General features: G+C 39.2%; 1 protein-coding gene across 2 annotated transcripts; it reads left to right on the forward strand.

Annotated features, from left to right (window-relative positions):
• Positions 1–615: 615 nt before the first annotated feature.
• Positions 616–20,083, forward strand: wdr75 (WD repeat domain 75). 2 transcript variants are annotated; one of them, XM_034693609.1, is made up of 21 exons: positions 616–781; positions 1,066–1,195; positions 2,534–2,599; positions 3,078–3,174; positions 4,688–4,812; positions 5,215–5,285; positions 5,559–5,675; positions 6,008–6,096; positions 6,568–6,726; positions 7,913–7,972; positions 8,390–8,505; positions 9,108–9,283; positions 9,476–9,633; positions 10,137–10,320; positions 13,817–13,911; positions 14,022–14,117; positions 14,371–14,540; positions 15,750–15,809; positions 16,294–16,434; positions 16,599–16,690; positions 17,981–20,083. In XM_034693609.1, exons 1-21 carry the CDS (start codon positions 696–698, stop codon positions 18,195–18,197), a joined length of 2,505 nt encoding a protein of 834 aa, XP_034549500.1. In that variant the 5' UTR covers positions 616–695; the 3' UTR covers positions 18,198–20,083. The 2 variants fall into 2 exon arrangements, with proteins under 2 accessions (XP_034549500.1, XP_034549501.1); XM_034693610.1 differs by having other exon boundaries at positions 617–781; positions 10,140–10,320.
• The last annotated feature ends 282 nt before the right edge of the window (positions 20,084–20,365 follow it).

The following is a 20,365-nucleotide window of genomic DNA, read 5'->3' on the forward strand; positions in this document are numbered from 1 at the left end:
CATGGTTGTTTGAGCTGTTTAAAACATAAGAAATATCTACTTTTTACACATACTTGTTTTGGTTGTTTTTGGATGATACTGAGGTCCATGTAACATGCAATTGTATTATCTAGAAAAACCTCCCTCTGCTTTGGGGCCCTAACCTGACATCACCATACCTGTTGTACTGTGAGAACTTCTGATAGGTCAAACAACATGAGACAGGGGGGACACTTCTTTGCCATGAGAACATTGATATTTGCTGTAATGTGGGGTGGGAAATATTGTCCTGTGAAGACATTGGTGATTCACACAACATAGGGGTTGAGCTGACATATAGAGGAATGCACAGCTCAGTAAAAATTGAGGATAACAGGAGGGTTAAGATGGTTAAGACCAATAGCTTAAAAAACTAAAATTGTTTTAAAATAAAATAGAAATAAAAATATATACTGTAATTTTCGGTATTAATCCTTTATGATATTTTGTTTAAAGTGTAATTCTCCTATTTTTCATCTTCCCCCTGCAATAGAAGAGAACGTTTTCGTTAAGGGTAAGTACGGAAGAGAAGTCATGATATTTCTGTCGTTTTAACAGTAGCTGTTACACTCCACACCAGCAGGTGGCGGTAATCATTCAGCCAACAAACAGGTTAACATAGAAACCGACGAAGAAGAAGCTGCGTGTCAGAGGTCAGAGTTCAACTCGCTGAAAACATGGTTGAGCACGGGGATATCCGCGTGGTTCACCGAGGAGGCAGTAAAATAAACTTCAGGGAGCCTGTCATAACCAATGATTCAAGGTTAGTGTGTCTTTACACAGCGGCGATGTTTAATATTCACTTTCAGAGACTTTGGCGCTTTTATAATGGTGTATACGGTTAAATGAAAGAGCCGGTGCTAGCTGTTAGCATTAGCCGACATGAGTCTGTTGCTGTTTACAAAGATGCACCACGAACTTTTCTTACCAACGCGACAATTCGCTGTCACGGAACGTTAACTGACGTACATATTTTCTGAACACTGTAATCTCTTGTTGTGTAAACCGTAATTTTCTCAGTGAGACACTTGGTTTATGTTGTTTCAGGTTCCTGTTGTGCGCCTCAGGAGAGTGTGTGAAGGTGTTCAGCACCTCCACTGAGGAGTGTATCCACGACCTGCGGGGACACACCGACCTGGTGACAGGTGTTCTGCTCAAACCCTCCAACCACCTGCAGGTACAGTCATCTTAACACGGAGAAACACAGAGAAACACAGAGAAACACAGGGGGCAGAGGAAGTTAAGCTCAGTCTTTAGATGTATGAACAAGTTTAAGAGGGGTTCCCTTGATGTGATAGTCTCCTGATATTAATGTTATTGACAGGATTTATTTGGTTTAATTGCACGTGCTGGAAATACATGTAATATAATAATACTTTGTAGTAACTTAAAAGATAATCTAATTTTCCTTAGTCTGATTAATAACTCTAACTTTGTTTTTAGAGAGACATACAACCTATTCAGACATTGCCTGTAAGATTTGTTTCATACAAAATATGTTTAAAGGCTATCATTTTTAATTAGGGGTGCAATATTTTACTCAAATATTTTAGTAATCGAGTATTCAATTGATTATTCTTGTGATTAATCAAGGAAGGTAATTCATTTACCTCAATGCTTTTTTAAAAATGAGTGTACTTGAGTTATTCAATGAATTGTTTCAGCTCTATTTTTAATACCACAGTAAAGCCTGGATGAATAAATTGTTACAGGAAAATAGAGAATGGATTTATTTTTGCTGTAATGTTAGCGTTAACTGTTTCTGAAAGCATTGAAATGATTCTTAAATCAAGCAATGCTTGGAGGCTTTAAGTAGAATAGAATATATCTTTATTATCATCTCTCAACTCATTTTTATTCATGTAGCACCTTTCATACATTCAAGCATGCAGCCCAAAGTGCTTTACAGAAAAAAGAAGATAAAACACCGGAGAGACAGAAATAAGCAGTACTAGGTAAAAGTGGAAAGGAAAGGGATATAGAAAACTTAACAATAAAACCAGGACAATTATATTAATAAAATAAAATCATTTTAATAAAATCAATAAAATAAAATCAGATAAACAACAGAAACATAAATATAATATAATAAGATAGAATAAAATAAATAAGAATGCTGTTGAAATAATGGTCATAATGTTAATAATGCAGTCCAGGGCTAAAAGAGAATTACTCCAAGTTAAAAGCTAGATTTAAAAGGTGAGTCTTAAGTTTACCTTTAAAAACAGTTGTACATTGTACAACGACATTGAAGTGCAAACCTTATCAGAGCAAACAGATGCATACAAACAGCATCAGTAAAAGAGTAAAGTCACAAAACAGTAGATAACATGCATCCATTAAGATGTTCTTGAGCTTTGTTCTTGATGTGATGAATATATTTTCATTTTAAAAAATGTATCGCATTACACAAATTTTCCGATGCTAAAAAATATGCTTTTAGAGAGAAGGATTAAAGAAAGGTTCAGTGTCTGTAGAGATTACGTTGTTGAATTTTGTTCTGTGTTTGTTGCAGGTCTACTCTTGCTCAGCAGATGGCACTGTCAGACTTTGGGACTTCACAGATGGCATCCTCATTAAGGTGTGGATTCATTCTTTGTTTTATGCTTCAGTGTTTTCAGTCTGTGCAGGACGTATTCCTCTCTTCCCTTACGTTTGTTTTGTGTTGTGTTGGATGTTATACACTTGTTCTGCTAACATAATGACATCTCCGTTACTCTCTGTGTTGCTGTTCATGGATTAGATCATGAAAGAATCACCTCACAGCCAATTATGTAATTTTTCGATTTATTGGTTATAGAAGATAAAAACTCTGATAACACTCGTGAACACATACATTGATTGGAGAAAGACTTCTCATTTGTGTTTTCAGCATCTGTTGATGTTTTTATGGACATTACTCTAACATGTTAGCCACCCTGTATATGGGTTGATTTTAAAGCTGTAAGTTCGGCGTCATGCTCCTTAACACATTCATTAAGTGATGATGGAGAGTCTTTGTTGTATGTTCTCTGATACCCCGTGCTCCTGATCTCTGACAGCTGTGTGATCTCTTCTAGACTTACGTTATTGGATGCCCAATCTACTCCATCTATGCATCAGCAAACCATGAAGGAGTCATCTTTATTGTTACTTCCACAAGTGACAAAAGATCAGGTAGGTTTGGTGTTTTTTTCTCTGTGTGAACATTGCTTCTGTTTAATGTCTGAGCCTTCTCAGCAATGTCTCAAAGTCCCCTGTGCTTTCCCTGATGACTGCAGTGAACAGTTAAATAGTGCTGCTCGAGTAAACCTTGAGTCAACTCGCATTTTGTCTGCTGAGTCTGCTCTTTATTGTCTTAGCAAAAGGATCCCTCAGTGTTCATCTTTAGAAAATTATCATGAGCCGAGTTAGCTTTAATGAGTAAGCCTAGTGAGTAAAATGTTGCGGGGCATAAAAACTAAAAATAAATAAATCAGCTAATGCAAGAAAACAGAGAGGTGTTTTTATGTTATCATCATCCAAAACAAACAGACCGGTTCATTTAAAACCGTAAAATCAATGAACTGTGCAGTTTCCCTCATCAAGAAAAGGTGCTTCTCCAACCGTCCTCAGGGCTCAGGAGCTGTGGACCAAACACTTGATCTTAATTATATCTTATATGAGCTCTTATGATGTATTGTTGTTTCATTGTCATGCTATCATGATCTGTTTTGACCTGCCTGGGACTACAGATGAAGATTAGCCCTATGGCTAATTCAGGCATATTTACATTGATGCAGCGCTGAAATGTTCATTAATATGCACTTTCCCTTTTTAAATGAATAAATAAAATAAATACATTTACCAGGAGAAAAACATCTTTATACAGACAAACAGTGTAACGTAAAATAAAAGATGTAAGTATCTCAGTATGATCAAGTTGGTCTGAACTTCTCCACTGTCCAGCTGACAGCCAGGCATTTAGAAACCTGATAAACTTCAGTCTTACAAGTCAAAAATGAGACCCATGTAGGTTGATATAGGGCTTAAATGTAGGACTTGAACAAATTCAGCAGCTAACTCTGATGAGACAAACTTTTGGGTCAGGTAGAAGAGTAAATTTTGACGCGGGAGTTTTCAAACCTGAGCAAACAGTGCAGTAAGTTATTCAGCTACATGAGAGAAAAGAGCGACGGTATTAACTAGCAGAACAGAAATGGTATCAAACACTCTGTGATGTACTTGTTTGCTTGATAGTAGCACTAGAAAGCTTCCAGCAGCCTCTTATTAGAAATTAAAGTTGGTTGTTTTGTCTAAAATGAAACTTCCTGAACAAACTTCACCTGAAATTTTAGACTGACAACTGATTAGATTTTTAAAAACATCTGTGTGTGTTAAATGTTGGGGCTGTGTCATTGCATTTATTTTAACATGAGAAATCCATTTGAACATTGGTTCAGTCTGTGTGTTACTTTTAGCCCACTCCAGTTATTCCACTCTCTGCAGGTCAGATCAGGGATCAGAGAAACTCTTTGCCTTTTATTTCAGTGTCCCTTTTTCCAGATTCTTCCACTAGGAGGCGCCAAATATTCTCTAATGCGTACGAGACAGAATGTGGGTAAAAGGTCACTGGGTAAGAATGTGCATTAGGCTAATGTTTGATTGTTTGTGTGTGTGTATGTGTGCGTGTGTGTGTGTGTGTGCGCAGAGTTGTTCCAGCTGGTTGCCGTACATCTGCCGCAGAGTGGAGATCAGCTGGTGGAGGCCCGAGAGCTTTCTGCCGTGCTCGGGGACGTCAGCTCCAACCCAGCGGCCACTGACTTCGGCAGAGGGGTACAAACATCTCCGCTACAACAAACACACACCCACACACACTACCTGGCACAGATACACTCCTGAAATTTAACTTCCCCACTGAGTTAGCTGAAGAGAGTATCAGAGGCAAGAGTTTGTTGATGTCATTAGACTTTCCTACTCTGACAAAATCTAATGATAAATAAAGAAGAAAGTTTTTTCTCCTTAGATGAAGCTGTAATCTTGTTTCAAATTGTATCCGTCTCCAAAGTCTCAAATCCTAAATCTAGTGTAATGAACTTCAGATGAAGAGCTGTCCCTTTTAAATGGGATCATTAGCAGCGTTGTGTTTTTAATATTTTATAGTCAAAGTTAAATGTTGTGTGTGCTAACTGAAAACAAAACCCCAAGAGTCTTAACCAACTGTTCTCTTCCTCATAGGGGGAATATATCGCTTCAGCTGCAGGTTCACAGCTGCAGGTTTACTTCTTCAAGAAGCAGAAAGCATACAGGTGAGCAAAGGCGGTGTGTGATGCTTCAGCTGAGACTGAGTGTGTGTTTTATTCATCAAGGAAAGTCACTTCACAAATGCTGCTCATAGTTTGTAGTAAAGTCATCTTTCTTTCACAGAAAAACACTGTCTTAACCTTTATTTGAGCATAAAATGATGTTAAGACGAAGAGGGCAGCTTTTTCATTAGTGACTATATTTGATAAATGTGATGCTCAGAGTCCTACGTTTGGACAAAGAGTCATGCTCAGTGATACTTTCTGTCTGAAAAATAGGTTTTCCCTCAAAGAAGACAACAAGAAGGGTGGAAAGAACACATTCACGTGTATCTCCTGTCACCCAAAAGATGACTGCATTGCCACTGGACATGAAGACGGCAAAATTCGCTTGTGGTGAGTGAAGTGACAGCATGGCATCCAAGTAACCACACTGACATCATGTTGTTAAAATGTTCTGATTACTTTTGTGACAATATCCACAGCATGATGGGTAAAACTTTGAATCTTGTGCTCCATGTTTACCTGCCCTGATCTTTCCACAATGTATAACTAAGCGCTTTGGGGTCTCTTCATGCTCCTGTGAGGAGATTTTAACTTCTTATGAAGGGGGGGGGCGCCATAATCATCACAAACCAAAGTTCCTAGCAGCTTAAAGTTGGAGAATGTGGTTCATTAGCTGAGGCAGAGACACTTTATTCCTCTGACATCACTGTCCATCATTTCAGGAGAAACTTTAACCAGAAGAAGGAGTACACGTACTCCACCCTGCACTGGCACCACAACGCTGTCAGCTCGCTCTGCTTCACCCCAGAAGGTGAGTTCAGTTTATGACCTGTTTTAAGATGTTTCACTCTTCATCTTTGGTAAATGGAGTTTGTGACGTGTTTAATATATAATTGAATCAGTTTTGGGCTGGTTGTGTGGGAGTAAAAGTTTTATGTATACCTCTTTATGACTTCCTACAGAAACTGAGACCATAAACAACAGGACAGATGAGGTCTTGTTATTTTATGTTTGTGACCACTGCTGCAGGGTAGAGGTCAGACGATGTGATAATCTGCAGGATGTATCATTAGTGATTTGGTGAGAAGGAAGCAGGAGGAGAGTTTTTCAGAGAAGTGTTGGGACAGGACAAGATCAGCAGAGTTATAAAAGAGGTGCAGCTTTGTCCACAGCGGGCGCCACAATCAACACAAACCAAAAGTTCCTCATAGGAGCTTTAAGTAGAAGTCATCCTGTCCTGTCCGTGCCTCTGCATCACTTTCTTCTTCTCTCGTCCAATCAGGTACAAACCTGCTGAGTGGAGGCATCGAGTCTGTGCTCGTCCAGTGGAGATACAACCAAGAGAGCCAGCGGGACTTCCTGCCCCGTCTGGGCGCCGCCATCACACACATCGCCGTCTCTCCTGATGGAGCGCTGTACTGTACCTCCCACAGTGACAACAGTAAGGAGCTGAAGGATGTAACACACTCAGATGAACAATAAGCTCTGTGAATGATACATTCCAATCTGTTTATACTGATATAAAGTGAATAAACATGACAGTTTGAGGGATTTGATGGATTATCAGCTCCAGCGTTAATTCACTTTTTGGCCTCTTGGCTGTAAACCTTCAAAACTTAATTTATGGAGCACTTTTCTAAACCTGTATTACAAAGTGTCACTACAACAAGTTAGGAATGGATAGATTTTTTTCCATTTTTTTTTCACTTCATACAAAAAAATGAAGCGCTTTACAAGTCCTAATTATTGTTATTATTCTAATTGCTCTTATTATTATTATTGTTATTATTATTATTATTATTGTTATTATTATTACTATTATTATTACTATTATTATTATTATTATTATTATTGTGATCCATATTTTTATCATATTTTTTTTATTTGTATTAATATTGACATTATTATCCATATTTATTTCATTATAATTTTCTTTTTATTATTATTATCATTATTCTTAGATAGATAGATAGATAGATAGATAGATAGATAGATAGATAGATAGATAGATAGATAGATAGATAGATAGAAATATGTGAAATTAATACAAATTTAAAAAACAAGAAAAGTAGTTAGTATAATAAAAATTAACAGGTAATCAGAAAAGCACAAAGACCCGCTCGAGAGCAAAGGGATAAAATGATCCAAAACCCAATTAATGTTGTGTAAAATCCCAACAGCAAAGTTTCGATCTGAAGCTCACGTCTGCTTTTCTGAAAATGCTGAGAGGAATGTGAAATTGCAGCACCAGCTGCATCCTTTAAATGTGCTTATAGACTGCTTATAAGTGGTTTTTTTTTTTTTTTTTTTTTTACAGTTTTTTAAGAACTGACTTTTAACTTGTAGTTTGTGTTTGTTGGATATCTGGTGTTTTATTTGTATTCTCTCAACTTGCACCATGTACAGTTTTAGCAATTCTAATTTAATTGAGAAATAAAGGGCTTTCTATTGTATTCAAATCCAACAACATCCCCAGAAGGACTTTATACATAAAGTATAGGTATAAATAAACACAGCCAGTTAAAGGATAAATGTACAGTTTTGAATCCCCATCTCAGACCTCAGAATGAAACTGAAATCCTGAAACCAAAGCTCCAGTAACTGATTCATGTCTTTCTTTGTTTCAGAGATCACGCTCATCCAGAGCTGTGTCAAAGTGTCAGCTGTTATTCAGGGTCTGGTCAAAGGTAAGTACGGATTGTTTTTGGCACGGCACGTACATCGACCATAAACATGCCGTGCGGCCTCATAAATGATGGAAATAAAGAATAAAGAAGGGTCACAGTTCCTGGAAAGCAATCAGGCTTCTAAGAAAAGATTATGACATGATTTAGGTGCCAAGTTGAACTTACTGTTGAGTCTAAATGTGATATTTAACCTGATACACCTCGCCTTCTGTTATATCATTATTTGATGTCAGTGTTTAAGAAGGCAGCAGAATAAGTGAGAGGAACACAAGGTCTCATGTGAAACCTCATTTTGTGTCATTAGACAGAATAAAACATATATCCTGTTAAACCAACCGTCTAATAAATGTGTCCCTCTGTCCCTTGTTTCAACCCGTTCCTCCTGTATATGAATAACAGTTTTTTATCCTGGTGTAGGAGACAGTGTGAGGACCGAGCTGATGGTGGACCCTCGCAGTAAATCTCTGGTGCTGAATGGGAAACCAGGTCACCTCCAGTTTTACTCCCTCCAAAGAGACAAGCTGCTCTACAATGTGAGTTCTCCGCTTTGTTATCTGAGCCCCTGAAGATATTACTCAAAGTGTAGAACGAGGAAGTTTGTGATTATTATTTCCTCACTTTGAAATCGCTGCCCCTGATGTAGGATAAATGTGGTTATTACAACTCGGACACGACTTCAGCCACAGCAAATCCAGGCCAGATCCAAATGAGTTCCATAAAAGGGCTTGTTGTTGTAGGTGACAGGTTCAGATTATTGTTCAAAGTGTTAGAGGATAATTATGTAGGGTTAGGGTTAGACTTTTGTTCCATGTATACAGAAGTAAAAATGACTTAAGAGTGAGTCTCATCTGTTCTCCTGAGTTTTGGCGTGATATACTAAACCGACAAACTTACAATTAGAGACACCGAGTAAACAAGCTTCTCCTCCATGTTGACTGGTTTGTTGATGGAGTTGGGAGGCTTTGAAGAAAGGGATGTGGGATACAATTGTATGTATTGTAACTCCAAAATTCTCTCTGCTCCTTAAGTCATTCAAACTCAAACTATATTAAAATAAGAAATGGGCCAGATTCAACTAAGAACTCTTTGGCTTGAACAGTACTAATATTATGTATTTTCTCTGTGTCTCCTGCAGCTGGACATCGTGCAGCAGGAGTACATCCATGAGTCAGGTCTGCAGCAGTTTGAGGTGGTCAAGGCGGCCTTTGATGGCTCCGGCAGCTGTCTGGCTACAGTGGAAGAAAGAAAACAGAAGGTCTCTGAGCTGGAGCTGAACCTGAAGCTTTGGGCATTTGATGAACAAACACAGAGGTACGAATGTCTGCGTGACGTTTAATGAATGCAGAAAAATCACTCTTTATAATCTCAGGGTTCAAAAACAAACCAGCCACCACACAAACCTGTCCAGGAGTCTTATTTCACTTTAAATTCATGTTTAGTGTTCATTTTTCTCCCCCTTGTTTCAACCACGACCTCATAACACACCTCCTGTTTCACCTGCAGTTTTGTGCTGAACACAACCATCTCGGCCCCCCATGATGACCGGATAACAGCCATGTGCTTCAGCCACACCACAGACAGCCAGACCACCATGCTGGTCTCCACCAGCAAAGACGGACACTTCAAAGCCTGGCAGCTTGCTGGACCGGCCCACACAGAAGGTGAGCGGCAGTCTGCTTCACTTTTTGACCATTTCACAAAAAGCAGAGCCTGGCTGTGCTGCCTTCAGGTTCAGTTATATTTGCTGCATTATTACCAGATTTATATATGGATCAATGAACCATCAGGGTGATCTTTGAATGATCTTTAATAATCAAATATCAGGTAAGAAACAGAAACACCACAACAGATCATGACACCTGTCCCACCATCACTGCCATGCAGTTGGACGGTGTTTTAATCCACAGCCTGTTGTACAACCATGAATGTGCTCATTTTTGATGTCTGTAAGAATAAAGTCACTTCCCTGGTACCAGCCTCTACCACTTTGACTTCAAACCCGTCAGGTTTAAGTCTGAGTCTCTCTCTAATCCACCTCTCTCTCTCTCTCTCTCTCTCTCTCTCTCTCTCTCTCTCTCTCTCTCTCTCTCTCTCTCTCTCTCTCTCTCTCTCTCTCTCTCTCTCTCTCTCTCTCTCTCTCTCTCCTGCCTCTTTAACGTGCCAGCAGATGAAGGGCCGTCCTGGTCGTGTGATTTTGTCGGAGCCTATCACAGCCTGGTGCCCGAGTGCTGTTGTTTCTCAGCCGACGGCTCACTGTTGGCCGTCAGCTTTCAGGAGGTAGTGACCGTGTGGAGCTCGACCTCATGGGAGCTCCTCACAACTCTGTCCCAGCCTCCAGGAGCCATCAGGTTAGAGGAAACACACTGACCAACATATCCACACATTCACAAGACTAGGTGGTGAACTTCAATACCAGGAAATATCTCAAAATACTATTTAATGCTTGGTAAGGGTCTGTTAGTGACACATCTTCCCATTTGTAGTCAAATTAAATTCTACATTTATCTTATGAGACAGAGTAGGAATTTTGTTTCCTTTCATTGCTTTTCTCCTTTGCAGAAAAACACATTTACTCTGCAAAGAGTTATTTTAGAAGCAGGTATCACATTTTACTGAAAATTTTGACTCAATTTTTTAGGACCAACATTCGCCCTTTATAGCAAGAAAAATGCATATCACATTGGATGCATGCAAAAACACGGAATCTATCTTTGTGAATAAGTAAGTAGTGTTGTGACTAAAAACCTTTAACACAAAACTACAGACTGAATACTTAGACATGTCTGCCTCAAGTGCTCTACAGACCTCAATCCATCCATCAATCCCAGGGGTCAGACAGGAGAACTCTTGGAGGTTTAAAGAGATCCAGTCTCAGTGTTTTGTAACATAAGAAGCCTGTTTGGTATTTTTACTTTCTGTCAACTTGAAAATACTTTCTTACCTCCCTTTCCCATCTCTTGTTCTCAAACCTACACGTACTGAAGCACGAGTGTTAACAAAAGTGTACGCTTCTAAAAAGAACACTTGTTTTTACTGAACAAGTCCTAAACATACCTTTGACAGTTTTGAAATGAGAACTAATCATAGTTATGGTTTAATATGGTAAGGTGCATTGATGTGACACAGCTTCTTTAATATTGTCACAGTAGATTAGCATCTGTCTGCGGCATTAAGGAAGTCACATTCTTTTTGTTTGAACCTTCAGTTACAAAAACTGAATTTTTATGCTTTAATTTAGGAAAGATGTCCAAAAATGATCCAATAAGTGCCGATCCAGAGACGGAGAATGTTTATAAGACAATCTTCCAGCGTTGTGTGAAAGACGTTTTACAATGAGCTACATTATAAATCAAAGTTGGCTTTAAAATCAATCAAAAGATTTATTAAATGAATATTTGCTGCTGTACTTGAAACGGTTTAAGTCGTCCATCCTCAGTATAGTGAACTGGAAACACTGGGAGTTGAGCTTGTTCTTAAAAGAGTCCTGCAAGTTACAGCTGACAGTGATTTAAGCCTCTCCATTCAGATTTCCTGATCCACAGGCTGTCTGAGCGATTAACTGTCGGGGCTCCTCTGCAGAGGACTCCATTAAACAGTTAAACAGCCCTCTTTTCAGCACTCTGGCAGATGTCCACGGTGTTGTTACTCACAGCGGACGGGAGGCGTAGCAGCCTGTCAGCCTGCTGAACACTGAGGCTGCTCACAGTTTCGCAACGTTGCTGGAGTCTCAGAAATGTTGGCTGATGTCCCCTCTCTCTGAGGACAGGGCCCCAAGGCCACTGAGGACATGAAACTACTGTTGTTAGTTTCTGTACCACTTTTTGAGGAAAACTCTGGATCGCTGAGTCAGCCTTTGACTTGTATTTGATCTCTAAAATGAAGGAACCAGCTTCACTAGACATCATATTCCTTTAACCGCATCAAACCAGACTTGCACAATCATAGTGTGCACAGTCATTGTTTGATAGAACTTACTAAAAACTGTGGTAGCTTCAGCCGTTGCTCTTTTTGCAGAGGGAGTCTTTCCTCTTTGGTATTCTCATGTTGCAAGCTTGTTGCAGATGTCGTACAGTGAATGTGCATGCAGCCGCGGTTTTATACTAAAGACTAAAATGTTGGATCTGTATCAACAAGTACCTCATCTCTGCACCGATCTAAAGACCTACAGCCTTTAAATGAAATACTTATTACTAATACTGAATATCAGGAATCTGAATCAGTATCAGGAAAGATGCTGGTATCAAGACATCTCAAATAACCAAACCGTCCAACTGATCTAGAAAGAAACTTTTTTAAGAGCCTTTTGCAACAGAAAAATATGGATTCCACGTTTGCATCATGTTACACTTTCCTGTATGTATTCTTCACGTTGTGTTCAACAGCTTCAATTTGGTGACAACTCTCAGGCTGCAAGGTGTGACGGTTACCTCGCGGGAGGACATGTTTGTTTGTGTAATCCTGTTTGAACTCTAAATAAGCACAATAGCTAAAGTGTAACTTGTAAAACCAACACAACTTTTAGGTTGTGGAGCATTTCAGGACATATTGGCGCCATCACGACGCCACATCAATAAAAAGCAAGAATACTAATGTTGGTGTGTATTCAGACCAAACTATCTGTGTCTTTGCACTCTGCTATTAGAAATGAGCACATTCAAAAACTAAAACAAGTCCAAAGGAAAAGAAAAGGACAGGGCAGATCAGTTTAACTCGGAGGATAAATCACATGCCCCCATGAGGCTATAGTGGATGAAGCCTGGGCTGCAGGCCTTGCTGCATACCACTCTCCCCATTTTCCCACTCTGTCCACTGGCCTATCTCACTTTATTTGTATTTATTTTATCATCATTTAATAGTTTATTTTATCTCATTTTATTTATTTATTTATTCACTGGCCTATCTCTAAAAAAATACATAAAAGCCCCAAAATAAACGTAATATTTGTTTTTGTTTAAATATAGGTTTTTAAATGAGTAATTGTTGATGGGTCAAAAACTTTTGTAAGTTTTTAAAGCTTTTCTTTTTTTTTAGAATAAAAAGGTTGAGATTCTATTTTATTTTTAAATTCTTGATTAAATTTGAATCCTTTTATGAATAGTTAAGATTTATAGACTTACAGAACGCATTCAAAACTAGCCTTAAAAGTAAAATCCAGATTAAAGGAAAATTACAACATCAGAACTAATAGGTTTTTTTTTCTATTTCAGTGCTCTGAAGGTTAAAGGTAGAACAAGACTGAAAGGATCCTTTGTTCAGAGCAGACATTTAGGTTTGAATTAATAATGCATAATCAATGAGCTGCCTTGCTCCAAAAACTCTCTCACCCTCAGACTCCTCTGAAGCAGCAGCTTCCCGTGTTTTCCGGAACTGAGCAGGAATTTCTGTTCAAAGGACTTGAAAATTAAAGAAGGGAAACTGTAAGACATGAAGGGTTTATCTGTTGTGACAGCTGCGCGGTGCCCTTACATAACTACCACCTATGGACGTGTAGATTTGGGTCAACTGCTCGACCTCCACCTTTAACTTCATCGACCCCAGAAGCTTTACATGCTGCTGAAAAATGTGCAGCTTTTAGTCTGATAACGTGGAGATAAAGTCTCCAGCCTCGGCTGAAATTTAAGTCTGAAAAAAGATGGCTGTCAGTGATCCGTCAGTCAGACATCAATTTTCCGGATGTTTGCTTCTTGGTGGGAGTTCCTGCTTGCGTGTTCCCATTCGAAGCCCCCAAAGCTCCAGAGGAGAGTACCTCAAAAGCTAATCCTGTGAAATATGTGTGGTGTGGGGGGGTGAGCTTTGGATTCTTGAAAGTCACTAGAAAAAAGTTTTTTTTTTTTCCTCCACCAGGAATCTTTGTTTTGGGCGACTAAGCTGCTCCAAATATCTGCTGGGAACCACGGCCAACAACCTGCTCTGCTGCTGGAACCTCCTCACCTGCTCACGTAAGACTGCGTGTGTGGTGTGCATGTCAGAAAGACAAGCTTGCAGCTTCATGTGGAAACGTATTTTAATTTGATGCACAGACATGAATACGTTTTTCTGTCTCCTGCAGTGGAGTGGAGCACCTCGATGGATGTCAGCCTGCTGCTGGCTGACCAGCTCTCTGAGAACATGGCGGCCTTCTGCGGTCAGGCTGGAAACACAGACTGTGAGCATGAAACGCTTCTTTTTAAATAAAGGACTGTCTCACTTTAGGTCAGCCTCATGGTCTGAGGCAGGATCCTTTTTAGGCTAGGTCCTTCAAAGAATACTGCCCCTGAGTTGGGACACAGATATTTAAAATTTTAAAAGTTATGGAATGTTCTGCCCTTCTTTCTGTCCATCAGTTTCTCTATAAAGTGTGGAAATCAATGCTACCATGTAAACGTTTCTGCTGTCTCTTCTTGTTCTCTGTTTTTCAGTGTTTGTGTTTAAGCCCAGTGAGCCTCGTCCGCTGTTTTCCCAGAAGGCTGTGTGCTCTGGGAAGGTGACTCGCGCTGTCTTTGCCCCGAGGGAGGAGATGCTAGAGAGCTGTGAGGAGAGCAGCCAGTGGCTCAACAGATCCCAGCTTTACTTCATCACTCAGTACATGGTAAACTCCTCCACCAGGAAATCACACACAGTTTTAGATGGATTAAAAAAGAGAGAGATCTTTATTCTGCTGTTCATTTGGAGAAGATGCAGCAGGTGAAATTACAGGAACTCTGGAGCTGATCTTCTCTGATTGGTTAGAGTAGAGTAGAGTTCTCTGATTGGTTAGAGTAGAGGTCTGGTTTGTTAGAGTAACTCGACCTCAGTTACTTTATTTCAGTTGTGTTTGTGCTCTTACGGGCTTGATTAAACAGTCTGACTGCAGCAGGAAGGAAGGATTTGTAGTATCTCTCCTTCACACACTGCGGATGAAGCTGCCTGTCACTGAAGGAGCTGCCCAGTGCTGTAACATTACTATGTGAGGGGTGGGAGATGTTTTTTATGAGAGTTGATAGCTTAGCCATCATCCTCCTATCCCCCACCGCCTCCACAGCTCAAAGAGGGAAACCCCGAGTTTGTAGAGCTTCCTCCTGTCTGCAGCCGTGATTCTCTTCCTCCAGTTTTCGGTCTGGTCCAGTTTATTGTTAGAGTCCACAATCTCTATGTTCCTTTCCTGGATGTTCACCATTGTGGGAGGAGCTTGTGCCTTCCGTGATCCACCACCAGGTCGTCTGTTTTCCTGCTTTAATCTGACGGAGGTTCTGTTGGCTCTGGTCCACACAGTCATGGGTCAGTTCTCTGTGCTCCTTATCGTCTCAATCAGTGCTGAGGCCGACAGTCTGAGTCATTTTTAACATTGAAATTAAAACAAAGCTGTCTTGCAGAGTCTTACTGTCCCGCCAGACACAGAATCACAACTGATCTCGTCTTATCTGAAATGAACCTTTTAACTATTCACCTCATCTCAGAACTTCTTCTCAAGGATTAAGACTCACACACTAAGTCTTTTCTGTGTCGAGTCGCAGCCCGAAGCTGGCTCAGACCTCTTGACTAACCCCACAGGGTGCCTGTATGCCCAACATATAATTGTAGATCCAATATAAGGTTAATTCCATAACGCCATACCTTGTCAGAGAAGAAGACACATTTACACACTGACAGTCTGGACAAACACTTATACTGGAAAGGTCCCAGTAAGCAAGGTGTGTTTAACCATCAATCATGAGGGAGTTTGAGGTAAAACTCTGAAAAGCTTTCTATATGATCTTTACTGAGTATTGATGTCGTTTTAGTATCATTTTGTTCATGCTGTTGTTGTCTCTCTCTGCAGGATCTGATGACGTTCACCACCAAGGCTGAGGAGGACAGACTGATGGCGTCCAGCAAACAGGTACAGCTCACCTGAGCTTCAACCTCTGCTCAGCAACAACTTTTTCATTACTCAAGTTTTTCTGAAACACAAGACTGTTTTTGCGTGTTGATCATGACCCCAGCAGTTTTTCTTGGCACTGGATAAAGAAACTCATACCTGGTTCCTCCTTAGACTCCTTCCTCATTCTAGCTGAGGGAATATGGAAAAGAGATGAAGGGGAAACTGATGACTGTATCATATTAACTCACATGTTGTGTCTGGTATGAACACGAGTTTGACTGAAGTCACAGAAACTAGTAAGAAGAAAGCTAATCTGTCCCGTAAACAAAGGTTCGGTGGATTCATGCAGCGTCATGTTTTTAATTTCTGTTCATAAAATTAGATGAGAGAAAACTGAGTGCTACTAACCCCCCTCCTTTTCCTCGCTCTTTGTATTTGTCTATACAAACACAAACATCCTTGCTGAGGACTGAACTCTGACCTCTGTTTTCCTCTTGTTAAGCTTGTGATTGATGACAGCGTCGCCATGACACCATTCTACCTGTTGCTGGGAAAACACAGGCAACAGGAAAACGAGGACACACCCAGCAGCCTGTCTGCAGAGAGAACAGCTCTACCACAGGGATCAGCTGCTATCAGAGAGGTCCATTGTCATCTTTGTGTTGTCTATGTGCTGATGCATCCAAGTTTCAATGTTTGCTTTAATTTATCGGCTTTTTAAGCTCAACAGAAAAATATTTGCTCAGTAAATGTTTGACATCTTTGTTGTTTGTTCCAGTTTATTAAGACTTATTGTTTTTCTTACAGCTTCTGCAGACACCGGCCCACGTCTTGCCCTCCACCTCTTTCCTCTGCTCCATGTTTGTACGGTCTCTGCTCATCTCTGTTAAAGACACAAGGTCAGTGATCCCAAGTGCTCAGAAGAGCTTTATAATAATAATAATACTAACTGTATTTATATAACACCTTTAAAAATAATTGTTTACAAGGTACTTTGACAAATAAAGCATGTTTTGAATAACAAAGTAAACCCTTTGACAGACAGGGAGGAGACATTTTAACACTGCAAAACAGAATACAACACAAGAGGTTAAAAAGAATACACGTAAATTAAACAGAAGGAAGAAGTGACAACAGACCAATAAAACTTTTTTTCAGAGGTTTTTCAAGGATAAATAAAACAAATAAATAAATAAAACTGGATAAGTAAATAAAAGCATTAAAAGGACAATAAAAGAGATTGTCAGAATGAGAGGACGACATCAGGAAAAAGTGAAAAAGATAAATTAGGAACATTAAAATTATAAATGAAATAAAAAATTAAAACAATAAATAATCAAATACAATTTAAAACAATTAATTATCTGCTTTGAGCATCTTTTGAGATTCAACACACTTTCAGAGTGAGCATCCAAAAGTTTGTTCTTTCGCCTGGAATAGCTGAGCGAGTAGTTCTGTTTTTATAATCCTGTTACATATATCTAAGATAAAATCAGTCAGCACATTTGTTGTTCTGCAAGAAACATGAGGACTTCCTTCTCAGGCCTCATAACTCAGTACTTTAATGACATTGTTACATCACATGAACATGCATAAGGAAACTCATGGTCAGAATGAAAGGTGGCTGCAGGAGATTATTGTTTCCTTTTTCAGTTGAAATCAATTAAAAACCACAACAACTGCGGCATAAAGGACATGAACGATAATCAGGTTTACTGTTATTATTACACTGATTTAAGAGACATGAAGCATTTGAAGATGCTCCAAAAATGGAATCATAACATGTTGATGTAGGGCAGAATTTTCACTGCAGCTGAAGCCTTTACACTCCCTTTGATTCTGGAATAATTCCAGTATTGAATCAGTTGCATGTGTAAACTTCTAGTGTTAGGCATATAAAATACTAAAAATGTTCCTGTTTTCATCCAGTAACCATCACGCGCCTGACTTCATGAACCTGATTTAGAGAAAGTGAGGTTGCTGATGGTTTATTGTTGACCCCTTGTTTATTTCATAACTGCTCTGAAGTCAGCGTGACTCGAGAAAAAACTGACACGTGAAAATCTATAACTCAAGACCCTTGGCTTATAACGGAGCACATGAAAAAACTGTGGTCTTACTGGTTTATCTCTGGAAATATGCAGACTCATGTTAACTTCTTTTTTCTGCTTCTGTTCTCATGGGATCAGAGAGGAAAACAAACAGGCCGAAGAGGAAATGGAGAGTGAGAAAGAGGAAGAGGATTCAGAGGAGGAAATGGAGTCCAGCATCTCGAAACCTAAGGAGTCAGTGGGAGTCAATGCTGCAGAGTCTGCAGCCCCCCCTCTGACTAAAGCTCAGCTCAGAGAACTGAGGAGGGTGAAAAAACTGGACCACAGCTGGCTCTCAGGCCTGCTGGACCCCTGAACATGACTGTGCACAAAGACAGACGCTCACTGACGCAGTGCTGAGAGGAAGTGTTCATCATGTCTAGATTTTTTTTCTTTTGTATGTTTGTTTTATTGTTTTACACCATTAAAAAGAAAATATGTAGAAATGTAAACAAATATCTGTCCAAATACAACGCGGACCTTTTCAAAGTCTAGTTTTCTTGGAAAATAAAACATTTCCTGTGTTACAGATTTGTTGCAAACTGCAGAGAGTTTTCCTCTGAGATTTCTCTAAATCATCCTCCAGTCCTGGAGCCTCTACCTCCACATTTGCAACAAGCTGAAAAACGCTCTTTTGGATATAATTTTCTTTATTTCTTCTTTAGACCAACCACAAATCAATGATTAACTTGCTGCTCAAACACAAGCATGCTGCTCTTTGTGACGTGTGTGAGCAGAGTGTTTGAATACTGTAGGTACAGGGGAGTCTAGAAACATCAGCAAAAAAAGAAGCCTGTAAACTTATTCAATGCTGCAAGAAGTTTACTCAATCACAACATTTCAACCTGCTGCTGCCAAGTGATGTCTATCACCTAACAAAGACCAGCAAGTCAAAATATGGAGATTTAATAAACTACTTGCAGCAGTGAGGAAGTGCCTTTTGTTTTTCAGCTCCAAAAATCCCTCCTGTTAAAAGTCTCTTACTTTTTATCTACCAAACCTTCAAGCTTCTGCAGCATTGAAGCATCCCCATAATGCTTTGCAGCAGATTTCATGCAGATCACTGAGGTGTTTTTTTTCCTAGAAGTTTTTGGTTTAGATATTTACTTCTAACAGTTTAAGGGCTTGTTTAAAAAGACTCTGTGTTCAGGCTGTGTCTCTGTTTTCCACTAAGCTTGGTCAAATTTGTGTTTTTACTTTGACCACTTTAGCCTGATAACCAAACAACTTCCTTACAAGGTGGGAAACACTTTTTGAAACTGTGTGTACATCCCCCTTGGTATCCAAAAAGTGAATTTGTTTGTAAACATTTTATCCGCAGTTTTATAAAGTTTTTTCTTGTGAAATAAGAGGAACCAGTCAACATCTTTTGAACTATTCCCTGGGGTTTCAGTACCTATAGATTTAAAATTATGCTGAATGAAGTAAAGTTGAATCTTTAACACACCTTCATCTAATATGCCATTATAAAACCTGCATGATTATAAATGAGCTTTAAACAAAGTTTAAAAAAAGCTGCAGGGGTTTAAATTTACACAATAGTTTTTTAAAGTCAGTTTTTTGCTGTGTACCATTGTACAAAGAAATTGGGGGCATGATCCAAACATTTTATTTATTCTGTTTCCCTGTTATCAGAAGTTAATTTCAGTCTCTTTCTTGTGATCTTTTCTTTAACATCAGATAATCATAACTTAAATCATCACAGCTGCAAAACAGAACAGAAATAGTCTTATTAATGGGAGCTATGGCAGCATGGCATGTTGTCTGATATCACAGTGAGCATTCTGTTTATCCCCTTGAATTATCCCACTATTACAAGATCACAAGAAAACGCATTGTGTTCTCAAGATAGAGATTAAATTGATATGTTGTAAGAGGAAAAGCAGCTTTTTCATCCTGAGATGATGAGAAAATGAAATTTAGACCTCAAGAAAGAAACTGAAATTAACTTATCACGTTAAAACCAGCGTTTTTATCTGGAGATGATGAGATGAAAAGCTGATATGTTGAGAAAACAATGGAAAGAGTCGTTATGAAGGGATTAATGCGTAATGTATGGATGGATGTCAGCTTAGGGCTTGAACTCTAAAAGTCCAGTGGTATGTAATGTGAACTTTCTGTATGCATCTTCCTGTGCAGTTACACATTTTTATTTTAGTACTCTTTTTAAATTCTAATAAAAAGATGTCTGCCTTTCTTAAACCTGTCTGTCTCACTGACTTCTAACCTGTTACACAACGTCAGTGTGTCTTCCAGAGTCCAACCTGAGAACCTTCTTCATGGTCAGCACTGTGATGTTATTCAGTGTAGAGGCACTTAGAGGTTATATGATGTATGTTATACAAGCAGATGAACTATGAGACATTCATTCATTCAAGGTAAGGATCAAAAGTAGGCCAAATTCATCTTGACATAGATTTTAAATTATCGCCTGTATTTGTTCCTGGACATGAAACTGAAGATGCGTCACTTTCGTTTGTTTCT

The sequence above is a fragment of the Notolabrus celidotus genome, chromosome 10 (assembly GCF_009762535.1).
Source record: "Notolabrus celidotus isolate fNotCel1 chromosome 10, fNotCel1.pri, whole genome shotgun sequence".
Taxonomy (NCBI): Eukaryota; Metazoa; Chordata; class Actinopteri; order Labriformes; family Labridae; genus Notolabrus; species Notolabrus celidotus.

What these genes read in the sequence shown, in the direction of transcription:
- wdr75 (XM_034693609.1), top strand. Translation starts at nt 696, where the DNA reads ATGGTTGAGCACGGGGATATCCGCGTGGTTCACCGAGGAGGCAGTAAA. An exon ending in CAGATGGCATCCTCATTAAG is followed by an intron (nt 2,600 to 3,077) that starts GTGTGGATTCAT and finishes GATCTCTTCTAG; the next exon opens with ACTTACGTTATTGGATGCCC. An exon ending in GAGACAAGCTGCTCTACAAT is followed by an intron (nt 8,506 to 9,107) that starts GTGAGTTCTCCG and finishes TGTCTCCTGCAG; the next exon opens with CTGGACATCGTGCAGCAGGA.